General features: G+C 41.9%; 2 protein-coding genes across 4 annotated transcripts in view; one reads left to right on the forward strand and one right to left on the reverse strand.

Annotated features, from left to right (window-relative positions):
* The window catches only part of CENPC (centromere protein C), a 29,132-nt gene extending 25,044 nt beyond the window's left edge, over positions 1-4,088 (reverse strand). For 2 of the 3 annotated variants that reach the window (XM_051618479.1, XM_051618477.1), the window contains exons 1-4: positions 2,804-3,575; positions 1,593-1,654; positions 1,172-1,269; positions 40-130 (exon numbers count right to left, since the gene is read on the reverse strand). In XM_051618479.1, the coding sequence (XP_051474439.1) occupies positions 40-130; positions 1,172-1,269; positions 1,593-1,654; positions 2,804-2,883 (331 nt within the window). In that variant the 5' untranslated portion in view covers positions 2,884-3,575. Of the gene's footprint in view, positions 1-39; positions 131-1,171; positions 1,270-1,592; positions 1,655-2,803; positions 3,576-3,947 lie in introns of those variants that run through there. The other variant, XM_051618478.1, reaches the window with a different exon arrangement.
* Positions 4,089-5,705: 1,617 nt separating this feature from the next.
* Positions 5,706-13,042, forward strand: STAP1 (signal transducing adaptor family member 1). Its single transcript, XM_051618277.1, has 8 exons — positions 5,706-5,843; positions 8,254-8,325; positions 9,011-9,124; positions 9,830-9,886; positions 10,746-10,906; positions 11,526-11,654; positions 12,287-12,356; positions 12,881-13,042. Exons 1-8 carry the CDS (start codon positions 5,706-5,708, stop codon positions 12,989-12,991), a joined length of 852 nt encoding a protein of 283 aa, XP_051474237.1. The 3' UTR covers positions 12,992-13,042.
* The last annotated feature ends 214 nt before the right edge of the window (positions 13,043-13,256 follow it).

Below are 13,256 nucleotides of genomic sequence, written 5' to 3' on the forward strand. Positions count from 1 at the left end.
TAAAAAATCCCCCCAAAAATATTCAATAGCGCTACCTACCTCTGTCGGTGGCCGTTTCCAGTGGTGACACATGTAGGGACACTACAGAATTACAGGCTCTTTCCACAGCATCAGTTAACCCTGCTTTTGGCTGTCATAGTTGACAACAAATAACGAGACAAAGTAAAATATCTGATATAGCAACAGTATTTTGAAAGAAATATAAATTTATACAGAACATTCTAAAATTTCCTTCTCTTACTTCTTACTCACTGGAAGCACAGTTCTAGTTCAACTAAGAAACACTTTAATTTCCTATCACGGAAGACTAAAACTAACTGTAAATTTCAACCAGGTAAAATGGTGTGTACAGTAAAAATCAATTTGCAGCTTTGAACAGACATCCTGCTAGTCCACAGGCAAGCTATTTTCCCTCTTTTTTTTTTTTTTATAATTAATTACTTTAAACAACTTAATTCACTTTTATTATGTCAGGCTAAAGTTTTGCAAGAATTACTTTGAGATTATACGGTATTCTAACATCAGACTAAAGTAAACAAAAACCATTATAAAGCATGCCCATTCTCAACACTGCCATTAACAGAAGAGCCAATTTTTACTTACAAAAAAATTCAAACTAGAGTCAAAATACTAAAACAAAATGGATTATTGATGTCATACTCTCAGCACATTAACAAGTCCTTCAACTTGTTTCCACTCTTCAAAGTTACATTAAGACAAAACTTTTGTACAGATTAACTGTTTATCAGGAGTTGACAAGCTGCTTTTATACAAGAATCATCTTTCAATTTTACTATCCATCAGATAGCTAAGGAATATGTCCATATATTTGGCAAAGTGACTGAAATCAGCCCCAATGGAGTCCAAAACAGCCATATCCACCACCAGTTACAAGGCAGCATACTTCAATCTGAGACCATGAGCAATGTAACTATCTCAGACAAAAAGCTCAACAAGTTCTCATTAGCAAAACCCCAAGAAAATAAGCTATTCAATAAAACTTGTTATAGAATTTGTACTATTAGAGCACAGCAAACTAAAAATAAACATAAGCTGTATACTAATACAAGTGACATCTGGAGCTTACTCACTAAAATCCTACAGAACTAAACTTTGTGCCCAATGAAACCATACCCAATGCCACACTGTAACACTGCCATAACTAATTTACCCGTCGGCTCTGCAGGAAAGTCTTCCTCTCATTTCTGTCAATAGGAGTTGAGCAACATGTTGTACTTGGAGACCTTATTGCAAGATCTCTGCCACAACCTACAAAGAACAAAATCTTAAACAAGGAATTTTTTGAACTGTCCAAGTTTCATTTATTTTAATAAATGGCTAAGGCTCATTAAGGTCACGTAAATCCAAACAAGAAAGCAGCTACTCAAGAAGAAGATTACCCTTATAAGACAGCTAAGACATGGTTTTATGCAGCTGGGAAGGAGGTGCTTTTAAAGACTGCGAAAGAGACTATTTTTATCCATTTTACCTCTATTTTTTCTTCCATTTATTTAACATTAAATATAATACAAGGAAAAAACAGTTTTTTAATTTAACCAGCAAATCAAGCAAAACACCAAATACAAGCTTACTTTCAAAACAATCCTGTATGACTTTCAGTACATTTTGACCTGGCCGTACATCAATCTTACTTCTAGAAAGAGGAAGAGAAAAAATTATTTTCAAATATATTAATTGTTCCTATTCCAGCAGTATAGAAGTACTAAAGTCCTTAATATTTTAATTATTATTTTCCCTAGTCTTAACTTTAACATATTTTACCTACCATTTCTATGCACAGATATATTCAAAGAAACTTAGGAAATAAAAATTAAAGAAAAAAAAAAAAGCCCCACTATCACAGAATAGGATGAGAATGAAGAAATCTCTCAACACAGAAGAAAACATACAGCTACTGCAACAGTCTCAGGTAAAACAGTTTTGAGACAAATAGAGGCTGTCACTTGAAATCAACTTTTTAAACATCAGTCCTCAAGTAGTAATGCTGCCTGCACAGTGATCCAGTCTCAGCAGACCCAGAAATGACTCCTTCATACAAGGAGTCACCCTCTGCTTTTCTTTCTACTGTTTATCCACAGTCATTCTGTGCTTCCACAAAAGTTTCAGCAGCAAGGACTCCTTAAGATATGAAAACCATAAGCTAGTGAACAGCTCAGCTTCTTATATTAGTATTCCAAATCTCCTCAGGACAAATGAAAATGGCAGAAGTGATCCACTAGCCAGACCACATTGATCAAAACAAGAGAAAAGCCATGGAGCATTTCTCCTGTAACAGTTACTACATGCCTTTAAAAACAGGTAATTTGGCAGATTTGATGAGCTCACGAAACGCATGCCTAAAAATTCCAGTAACAAAAAGCTCATGGACTTCTGACATGCCTTTAAAGAAGGCTACAGCACTGCAAATACTCAAACTCATCTCTAACATTTACCCCAAATAAGTCAGACTTCTTGGGCTTCATTTCCTCTACTTCTTGAAAGGTAGTGTTTGCACCACCTACTGCTTCCCTGCTCAGGTAGCCTAGTTAGGCATGGCTTAGGTACAGCTACAGCTACAGCACAGCCTGCTCCCTCAGCAGGGGAGTACAAAGGAAATCCTCAGGGCTTTGCATCCCCAGCCATCTGCTCTTCCCACCGCTAAGAAACAGAGGTAGTTTGGAAAAAAATGTGTGGCCAGTCCAGTAAGATTCATGCAGTAGTTTTGATATTAAGCTGTCAGACAAAAACAAACATAAGTTTTCCAAACAATTGTATCTAAAGTAAAATGTGAAATGTAAATTACCCTCCTCCATGGCAGAATCTTGCTCTGTAGCTTTTTTTAAAGCTATTCTGTGAAAAAACAAGAAAATTTTTACTAAGCATGACTGTTTTTCTTAGAACTCCACAGGTGCTACAACCCCTTTAACAACAGCCCAAAATTCAGCATTTGTTTCATTTAAAGTCACAGACACAAAAGACTTTCATGCCAGAAATCAGAGAGTCTAAGGATTTGGCTAATACGTTACAAATAATCGCTTCTTTGTTTGTGTCAACTGGAATAGAGTGTGTAGATGCAGTGCGGAAATAACCTAGTCCTAAAAGAACAGAATTCTGCACATTCTTTCCTAAGTTTGTCATACTGACATTACTTTGCACTTCCTGGTGTTTTGCCTTTGGATAGGACTTCTAGTAGCAGAAATAATCAAAGCGACATCAGGATTTATTGCACTGCAACTCTTCGGTATCAGCTTATCATGGCAGGAGGAAACTCGAGGTGACACGGGAAACCACGGACCCAGACCCATCACTTCAGAGGCAGCGCAGCACCACACTCCACAGCAAATCTGTCACTCACGCTTAAACTTCCTCCCCGTGCAGCGGGGTGCAGTACAATCAACTGGCAAGCAAGGCTTCATATAAGAAAATGAAAAATACCTGTAGCGGATCTAAAATGGCATATAACATTTTATTTATCGCTGTGCTCACAGCCCGCTACGCATGAAGAGCTTTTGAAGCCTGAACTCCCCGTGCACCTCTGACAGAGGACGGCAGGGGGAAGCTGAGAGCGTCTCCAGCCCGCGTAGCCAAGAGTCACTCCTTCTGTACAGGCTCAGGCGCCTGAGGAAGATCCCCAGAGAGACGCGACAGGCGCAGATGCCGCAACCTCAGGGAACGGGTCTCCCGAAAGAGAAGCCCTCGGAGCAGAAGCGTTTGTGCCAGCAGCCGGGGCCGAGAGGGAGGGCAGAGCACCAACACCGGCCCTGCTTTTCTCAGGGGGGAAGCGGAGGAGCCCCCGAGCCTCCCCGCGCCGTCAGGGCCGGCAGGACGGCCCTGCGGGCCCCTCAGGAGCGCAGAGGAGAGGGCCGCGCCCGGACTGCTGCGGAAAGGAGCTGCCGCTGCCGCCAACACACTCCCCCACCCGCGCCGCTTCCCCCGCGCTCTCTCACCAAGCCCTCCTCCATCCCGGGCCGCCGCGGGGAGGACGAAAACTCCACAAAACCGGGCCGGGCGCCTCCGGGCTCGGCCGGCTCAGGCTTGGGCCGCCCCCGGCCCCGCCGCCGCTCCCCGGCTCCGGGCGCCCGCCCGCCTTCCCGTTGGCGCGCGCCCCCCGCGGCCCCGCCCCCTCGCCCTATTGGCCGGCGGCCGCCGCGCGCCAACGGGAGTGGCTGGTTCGCGCGCGCGCCCCTCCGCGGGCCGTTGCTGCGCCTGCGCAGAAGGCAGCAGGCCCCCCCCTCCCCCCCCCCCTCCCGGGAAAGGCCCCTCAGGGCTCCCGGCGCGGCGGCCGCCGGGGGGTGCGGCCTCCCCTCGGGAACGTGGCGGGAGGCGGCAGCAGCCAGCCAAGCCGGCCGCTGGGGAGCACCGCGCCGCGGCACCTCGGAGCGTCTGCAGCAGGCGGCGCAAAACAAATACAGCTTTAAATTGTGTTGTGTTTTTTTACCGCACCGGCGAACAACGGACTAAATGCTGACTTGTCATCTTCAGCTTTGCCAGAAAAAGGTGCAGGTACCCGTGTTCGTTAGCTTTTCTGCGATACTTACCAGCAAAGTCGGATTCTGCCATTTAAAAGCAATCAACAAGGGAGCGTGTACCGACATCTGCAATTCGGCCAAAAATCTGAGGCAACACACCTGTCCCCGGCCGTGTTTAGAGACGACGTGGAGAATTTACTTCCCAGGTATAGGGCTGAACCCCTCTTCTGCTAGAGCTTCTTAGCAGGTCCCTGATGTATCACAGATCACCTCACCGAGCTCATTATGTACCCATCTCACACACAGCTGAGAAACAGAAAAGCGAAGACCATGGATTTTAAAATTATTACTAAAATGTCTGATTTGCACTTAGAAGCAATGAGCATTGTAACTCTATGCAGAAGGGTTGGAACTAGATAACCTTAAAGGTCCCTCCAACCTTAGCTATTCCATGATTCTGTGATTCTAAGTCTTGTCATTTCTGTTTTTTATGACACTAAGGTGCTGTGAAACTGATGGAAATTTCACTCCTCATTTCGTCAGGACCAACATTTTCTTTCTGAACTACCATCTTCTGTCACTATTTCTGTCAAGGTTTTGGTATATTAGCACTTTTACAATTAAAATCATAATCCTAAATGCACAGTGTCGTGCAAGTTGATTTATCCTTGCCAGTTATAAACAACCACAGGTAAATTTATTTCCAATATTACTTTTAGTGTCCTGTAAACCTCCTAGCCATTTGCTAAAGCAAGTTCCACTCTGATAGTCTTGTTAATCCAGGTTCCCAGTGAAAATTTAAATACTATTTCAGAGGCAGCCTCCCCCCAGCAGCAGCCCGTGAAGAGTCCAGTGCTGTAAGCCATAAAAAGCAGGCTCTTCCATCATGACCTCCAGGAGACACCCATCACTGAAATGATGCCCTTTTGTACCAGCATGCCCATCATTTCAGTGTCTCCTCTCAAGATAATGGAGGAGATCCTTTTAATCCGTTCAGTCTGGCTCCCCCCACGATCATACACGCCAAGCAGAGTTGGCGACGTGCGCTGACCTGAAAGCAAGGACAGAGACTTCCTCTTCGAGGTGCTGCTTTCCCCCCTCTCACCGGGGCGAGTTTTCCTCCGGCTGAGGCTGATACTGAGCAAACCGAGAACAACAGGAGAGGCGGAGGGGGGGAAAGAGCACAGCAACAGAGGATATTCAGATGATTTAACATCCTGCTGAGATTTCCAAAGGATGCTGAGAGGCTCTAGGGAACAGCCTGAGGAAACTCCTCAGCCAGCTCCCCGGCGAATCTTCCAGGAGAGGCAGAGGATCACAGGCCTGCCTTTGTACTTCCAAAGTTACCTGTCTGTCCGGCACTCAAGCTGCCAGGTAAGGCAAGTACGCTGGGGAAATGAATGTGTTGAAATATTTATTCAAGTCTGTATTGCTGGGAGCTTCAGGCCTGGGGGGTGGATAGGGTGGGAAATGTTTCTTACCACTGGTTGACAAAAAAGGTTGCACTGAAACAAGGTATTTAGTTATTTCTGTTCATATTACTTGGGGGAGGGGGAAGAAAAATGAATTATGGATTGTAACCATCAATACGTCCAGGATCCTATTATAATTTACTACTACCTACAGAAATGTGGGTTGAATTTGACTGATTTCATAGCTACCACCATGGTGAAAGTTAATGCAATGGTTTTTGGTACCAAGAGCAAACTTTGACATGGCATTATTGCTCTGATGCATCCTGTATTTACATGGTATTCATCTTGAAGTCTTCAGTGACATGCTACCTGAAGTGTATGTGAGATTCTTGACATCTTTTTTTTTTTCTTGTTAGTAAGGGCTGATAATTTAACATATGTGGACTAACTGGGAAAATAAGAGTGATTTTTTTTTTTTTACTCAAGATAACTATTTAAGACACAACTCTGAAAACCCCTACATGCTTGTGTATGTTATAATAGCATATATATTCAGAGCATGTTCCTTATCAAGCTGATTGCCCTTTTTTAGCCTTGATAGACAATCCCTGTATTTAGGGTTACAAAGTCATTTTTACCCTACTACAATCACATCTCTGTAGATGCAGATATAGATGCAGAAGCCCAGAGAGAGCAAAGAAAATTAGTTACACAGTGTTAGAGGTAGAGATAATCAAAATACCATGGTAGTTCAAAAACACAGGAACAACCAGGTACCACAGAAAAAAGGAACTCCAAGAAACAAAAAGTAGACTAATAATTTTACTATTGATTCTTCTGCAGCACTAGAAATTATTCAATGCATTGCTTTGTTGTATCTAACAGGAGAACACCAGCAACTTTAATAAAGCTTCCTGTTACATTCCTTTATTTATAACCTTTTATGTAAAACCCTTTTCTCCCCCTGAACAATCTCTCCTTCTGAAATTCAGTAACTACTGTACTGGAATAGCAAAAACTACCAGGGCAGAACAACAACATGCAACTGATCTGAAGAGACTTCTGTGGGACACATGAAACGTATTGGCAATTTGAGAGACAAACATGTTATTGGCTATGGAACAGTAACAAGTGCTCTGGTGCAACTACTGTTAGTACATTTCCATAGAGCAGAAAGCCCAGGTGCAGGTCAAAAATTCCCCATGACACCCAGCCCCACACCACAGCAAGCATTCACAGCTTTCATAAACTTGGCAGGGACAGATGGGTCAACAAGGACAACCTTAATGCAACATTGCAGTGCTCAGACGTTGGGGTACAGAGGCTGAATTCTATAGAAATTTTACACTAGTAATTTGACAAAAACAACCAGAAAGACAAGTTAGGAGGTAGCAGGGTGAAAAGCTAGGATCACCTGCAAGATACTCTAGGGAATGTTGCTCACCCTAATTTGTATGACCTATCAGACTTCAGAAGTAATTTCATTTCTCAATTTCTGTGACTGTGTTTTAAATCCCTGCCTCAAAACAAATGAACAACCAAAAAGCCCTCAACAAAAAAAAAAAACCCAGAACAACAAGCACAAAACAGAGAAGTAAACTGAAAACTAAAATAAAATTTCTGTAGTTGCCTTTCCAAGTCAATGTCCCATAATAACTATAGTTCTCAGGGTATCAGAGGCACACAAAACCAGAAAAACCTTTCCCATCACTCAGGTATGACTGCATTAGGGAACAGTAAGGAGAGTTAGACAATCATATTTACCTTGGCGTGGTGTTGATTTACAAACACTACTACAGGTAACTTAAAGACAAAGCATATAAAATACCCCTTCAAAAACAGTAAGTCCAGTTAACAGGTCAGAGTACTGTCAAGCTGCATGACCTTCTCCCTATAGTAAGTGAATTGGCAGGATCAAATTTCAGTGCAAACAGGCACTTCAAGAGAACGGTGTTCATCTCACCCTGTTCTCCACTTGTATGTCTTTGGGAGAGGAAGATTTTAAAGCAACATTTAAAATGTATTTTCTTTCCATTATGTACCCCCTTTAAATTGTTTGACAAACTATTGACAAATGTCTAAAACATTTAAATTAGTTAAAAGTAAAGTTTTCTAGTTCCATGCCAGATTAGGATACTAGCAAAAAAAGCCTAGAGCTTATGTATCTTTTTGCCTATGAAGAATGATTTGCTGAACTTTTTTGCATAAACTGCCTCCAAAATATATAGTTGCTCTTTAATGATCTTTAAAACACTGAAAACTAAAATATGACACCACCGTTTTTTATCTTAGCAATTCTTTCACTTTCAGCATTTTGTGGAAACAAAAAAAAATCGCCTTCACAACTTACACTTCCTCCTTTCCAACAGGAATTCAAAGTGTATTGGACAGAACTCAGAGGAACTACGCTCTTTTTTTATGATGATAAGAAAACCCCAACAGTGAGTAATGAGCTACCTTTGTAAATACCCATCTGATTAAATGCATCGGTTATTTTCATCAAGTAATCCACATGTACAACAGGCACCTCTCAGCACCCTTTCCTCTCTCATCTGCATAGTCAACCAAAAAAAAAAAAAAAAAAGTACTGAACATTGTAACAGAAAAGCCGAGACGAAAACAACCAGAGTGAAACAAACGAAAGTACATTAATTTGTCTCATCAAAACAAATAAAGTACTTTTTTGGCACCATTTTATTGCTCCATAATTTTACCAAGTGCCTTTTCCTCAGCTGTAGCACAAGGGTAAAATTATCATGGTGTGTACCATGACTTTCTTTTATGCAGCTGAGGAAAAAGTACTTGGTGTATTACTATGGTGGACTCTGGCTGAGGGTTTAGTTGGAGTCACAAAGCAAATACTCAGGGATGTCTCATGCATTTAATCTGTTTGTGATTATGAAGATTAGGATGGAAAAATCCAGAAGGTATGTTGTTGGTGAGAAGAGCTTCTATAAGCAGAAGCAAAGAACTCAGCTTTGGCACATTTTTCAGTTAAACTTAACACAACTTATAGAAAAAAAAAAAATTCAAGCTATTTTCTTCTAAACAAATTCCTTTGGGGAGCAGCTAGATTTTTGGTGAAAATTACAACTTGTGCTATTTCTCTTCCCCCCCCCTCCTTAGTACTCACAGAAATTAGATATATCAGCTTTGACCTCAGTGACCAATGTTTGTCCAGATGAAAATGGCTCTGCACACTTCATCCTGATGCTGTCAAATGGGGAACTAGAACTGAAGGTAAAAAGAGGAAAGCTGCGATTTGTAAGTCACTCCATACTTTACTCAACCTCCAACAGATATTCAGGGCTCCGTTTTGTTGTGGGAGTAGAGCTGCTTTATTGACATCTAAGTGTACAGCCTGCAGCCAGATGGCACTGAAGGGCAGTCAGGGAGGCAGGGCAAAGGAACCTAACAGCAGGGAAACTCCCCCTTGAGGCATTAAAAGTTTTTGCCAGGAGTATCTGGGAATATGAAATGAGCACAGAAGTGAGCAAGAAAATACACACGAGAAACCAGGAAGTACAACATTGACAGGCCCATGCCATCTGTAAAACCCAGACGGGATTAAAATACCTGACCACCGCGCCATTCAGAAGCCCTACAGACTGTAGCGCTCAGGAACAGTGTAGAAGGTTTTGTACTTCAGACTCACCTATCTCCTTAGCTTGGCCTTATCCTCAGATGCACATAACCTTCCCCATTTACTCCAGCAGAGCATATCATTTCTTTTACTTTCCCTCCTCTAACCTCTCCCTCTAATTGATCATGGAGTATTGGGGAAATGCAGGGTTTCTGGATGTGATGTAGCTGGCAGGGAGCTCATTTCCAGGCATGCTACTTCTAAACAGGTAGAATTATTTGAAGCTTCCACATGAAAGACCATACTTTTTGTTGTTGTTGCTGCTGCAGTTGTTCTTATGCCATCATTTTCTGTTCTCTCAGGCTAATGACTGTGAATATGGGAAAGAATGGAAGGGTTTTATTCTCACTGTAACAAAGGTAGGGAAGAGTTTTGTATCTCACTTAACGTTAAGGGTCTCTGTAAGGGGCTTTTGTCTTCATGCCAGAACTTGGCTTCTGCAGGCACAAAGCTTGCACATTCTAAACTATTGGGGGTTTTTGTTGGTTTTGTTGCAGGTTTTTTTTTTTCCTGAGGAGAGCAAAATTCAGGCTGACTTAAAACCAGCTCACCTGCAGTACACACTCTGCCATGTTATCTAGTCAGACACAGTCCAGGAAGGAAAAGACTTGGAGCACAAGTCCACTCTCTGCAGCTATGAAGAAGGAAGCCTGCTTTGAGAAGGAGAGGTCTCTAGTCCTTATCATGAAATGACCAAACTGCACACCTGAGAATCCCTCAGCCCTGTGTTTTATTCTACTATTCTTAGCTAAAAGCACTTTGAAAATAGCAAGACCCTCTTTGATAATGACCAGTGGAAAAATACATTAAGTTTGTTCACAAGTTACTACATTGGCCCAGCTGAATCACTTAAAAAGCTGAGGATGGCTGAAATAGATTAAAAGACATTTGCACAGCCTTTTGCAGTGTAAGCAACTGCAAAATATCACTGCAAGTTCTTACATAATTCCCATTTCTGTCAATGCACATTTCATCTAAATCAGGACACAGGTATTCTTTCACTAGTCTAACAAAAAAACATGTGCAGCATGTTATTCAAAGCAGATGCACATCCAAACCTTTCAGATTATCACGGGTGCTTAAAATAAGCAGGTAAGAAAGATTTCTGCACAGCAGCTGCACTCAAGAGAGTAGCTGTGATATACACACACAGGAATTACTGCTTACAGTTTTTGTCCACCCTTTCATTTTCTTTTCAATTACACTGTTCATTTTCAGCTGTCAGTTCCACCAGATGAGTTGTTACTACCTGAGCAACTTACAAGAATGCATGAAGTGCTAGAAAAGGAAAAGAAAAGAAGGATTATGCCTAATGACTGTTCCAGCACATCCTTGAACAGAAAAAGCCCTCCCAGCAGTACACTGACCACTATGCCAGCGTAAGCTCTGACTGAACTGTGCAAACCCCAACCTGACTAAAGAGCCTTCCCTTCTTGCAAAATACTACTTCCATGCAGAGTTCAAAATTCAGCTGTGGTACAAGGGTTGTATAATATTCAATGAAAAAAATCTACCTTAAAGCCTTTATAGAGATATCCTAAGGGGTAGATTACTCCTGTGGCTTTCCTACGGTACCTTTTGTTTTTAAAAGGCCAAGTTCAGCATATTGCTATGTTTAAAAAACTTTTCAGAAGGCCACATGTTGCACTGCTGTATCTGCCCTTCTGAGGAAATGCTGGTTACCATTGAGAAACTGAAGGTAAGTTCAGGATGTATTCTTTCCAAGGGTCCAAAAGGCATCCTACCTGTATGAAAGCTTCACTTTCTCTCTGAGAATGCCAAAGCACTGCTGTCCTGAACTATGCTCCTACAGCAGCATTAATCAGCAGGAGTCCTTCAGATGTCATGCCTCTTGAAAGCCATGGCTAGTTACCCTGGATAAGCCTAGCACTGTGAAGTGTTAGCCCAGCAGACCCTGTCTCTTCATGCAGGTCAGGGAGATGTGGTCTTGCCAGTGTAACTCACATTCACGCCACTTCTCTCCTCCCTTCTGTGCAGGTGTTTCTATGCAGTGTCTCGGCAAGAAGCAATGGAGATGTTAGAAAAGAACCCTTCATGTGGGAATTTGATCCTGCGCCCCAGCAGCGACCGCAAGAACTATGCAATCACTATCCAACGTGAGCTGGAGTAGGTTGATTCCACAATATATGATCAAATTCTTAACTAGTATGCACTGGATTAAAAGCTCAATTCTTAATACCTGGAATTGACATAGGCCTTGCCTTCAGGCTATTTTGAGATAGGCAAATGAGGGAGCAGGGCTGGGTCTGAGACTGATTTCTTGGTTCTCTCCTACTCCAAACACAATTAGATTAAACAAAAAAGTAATAAAGATCAGCCATGATCAGCCAGGGTAAATGAGTTTTCCCTGTTTGCCCCTAAACCCTACTTAGTTTAAGAAATCATCAAACAGAATGAAAATGGAATGAGCTGTACCCCTTTACAAAATAAGCAACGAAAAATGAGACACATACTTTCATACAGTAACTTGGTCTAAAAATACATCACGTTCCAACTGAATTGCCATGTATTAGCTTTTGCAGAGCTTAGAACAAGAGGCATCTGAAACATCAGGGATGACATTTGCAATTCTCAGTGTTTCTAAACTAAAATGGCAAAAAACAAACCTTGCCACACACCTTCAGTAAGCTCTAGGGATATTACAAAGCACACTCATTGCTCCTGCAAGTTTGTAATGACAACAATGCATCAAGAAGTATTTAATTTTGGGCAGCGTATCAACTTTCATTTTCTTGCAGTACCCCACGCCTAAAGCACTACAAAGTGACATCCAAAGGAACAAGTTACGTTATTGAATCAGAAAGACAGGTAAGTGAGCAATTCCCACATTGAAGATTTTTAAGCAGGTGTAAGAAGTGTTCAAAATGCACTCCATGTAGCTTCGAGAAATAAAATTAACTTAGTTGAAGCGTAAGCAAGGCTGTATGGACCCTGTTATTTGTTTTAAAACAGTTTCCTCCTACTTTTCTTAAGACATGTTTACCTCATGGCCTGAGAAACATCCTATTGGTTTAAAAAAGCATCTGCTATTACACAATCTGCTGAAAAACCACAACACTACAGAGTGAGCTCTCTTTTGGTTGGTTTACTCATCTGATGGAATGTATGTTCAAGGATCAAAACCTTACCATAGATTGCAGGGGGCTGTCTCACTGCATCCAAATGCTGGATGTAAATACAGCATCAGTTGTTTCAGAAACATTGCTGTTGAAACCAGCTTGTCAGCATGTTCTTGAAAAGGTATTCTGAACACACATAGCATGTTTTATTTTGCTGGGGTTTTTTATTTGTGGGGTTTCTTGGGTTTTGTTTTTTTGTTTGTTGTGACACAGGTGACACTCCCAAGCCTTCAGGATGTTGTCAATTACTTTGTGACCCAAACCCAAGGGAACCTGAAGCCATTTGTCAGACAGACATACAATGCAGCCAAACCAATGTTCTAAAGCAAGCTGGCTGCTGAAGGCACACACAGGAATGGTCCTACTAAAGGAAGAGACACAAGCAAGCACAGGAACTCTACACTTTTGAAGATAAACAGAAGACATTCCCTGGGCTACTCTTTCTCAATCTCTACAACAGCTGTGTTCTAAACCAAAAATGCTATGCAGCTTCTCCCAAAGAAACTTCTGAAATTCAGGGAGGGCAAATAACCTCAATTCCCATAAAAAATTAAATGTGGAAAAAGAAGAAAAGACAAGAAAGGGAAGG

This window comes from Apus apus, chromosome 4 (assembly GCF_020740795.1).
Source record: "Apus apus isolate bApuApu2 chromosome 4, bApuApu2.pri.cur, whole genome shotgun sequence".
NCBI lineage: Eukaryota > Metazoa > Chordata > Aves > Apodiformes > Apodidae > Apus > Apus apus.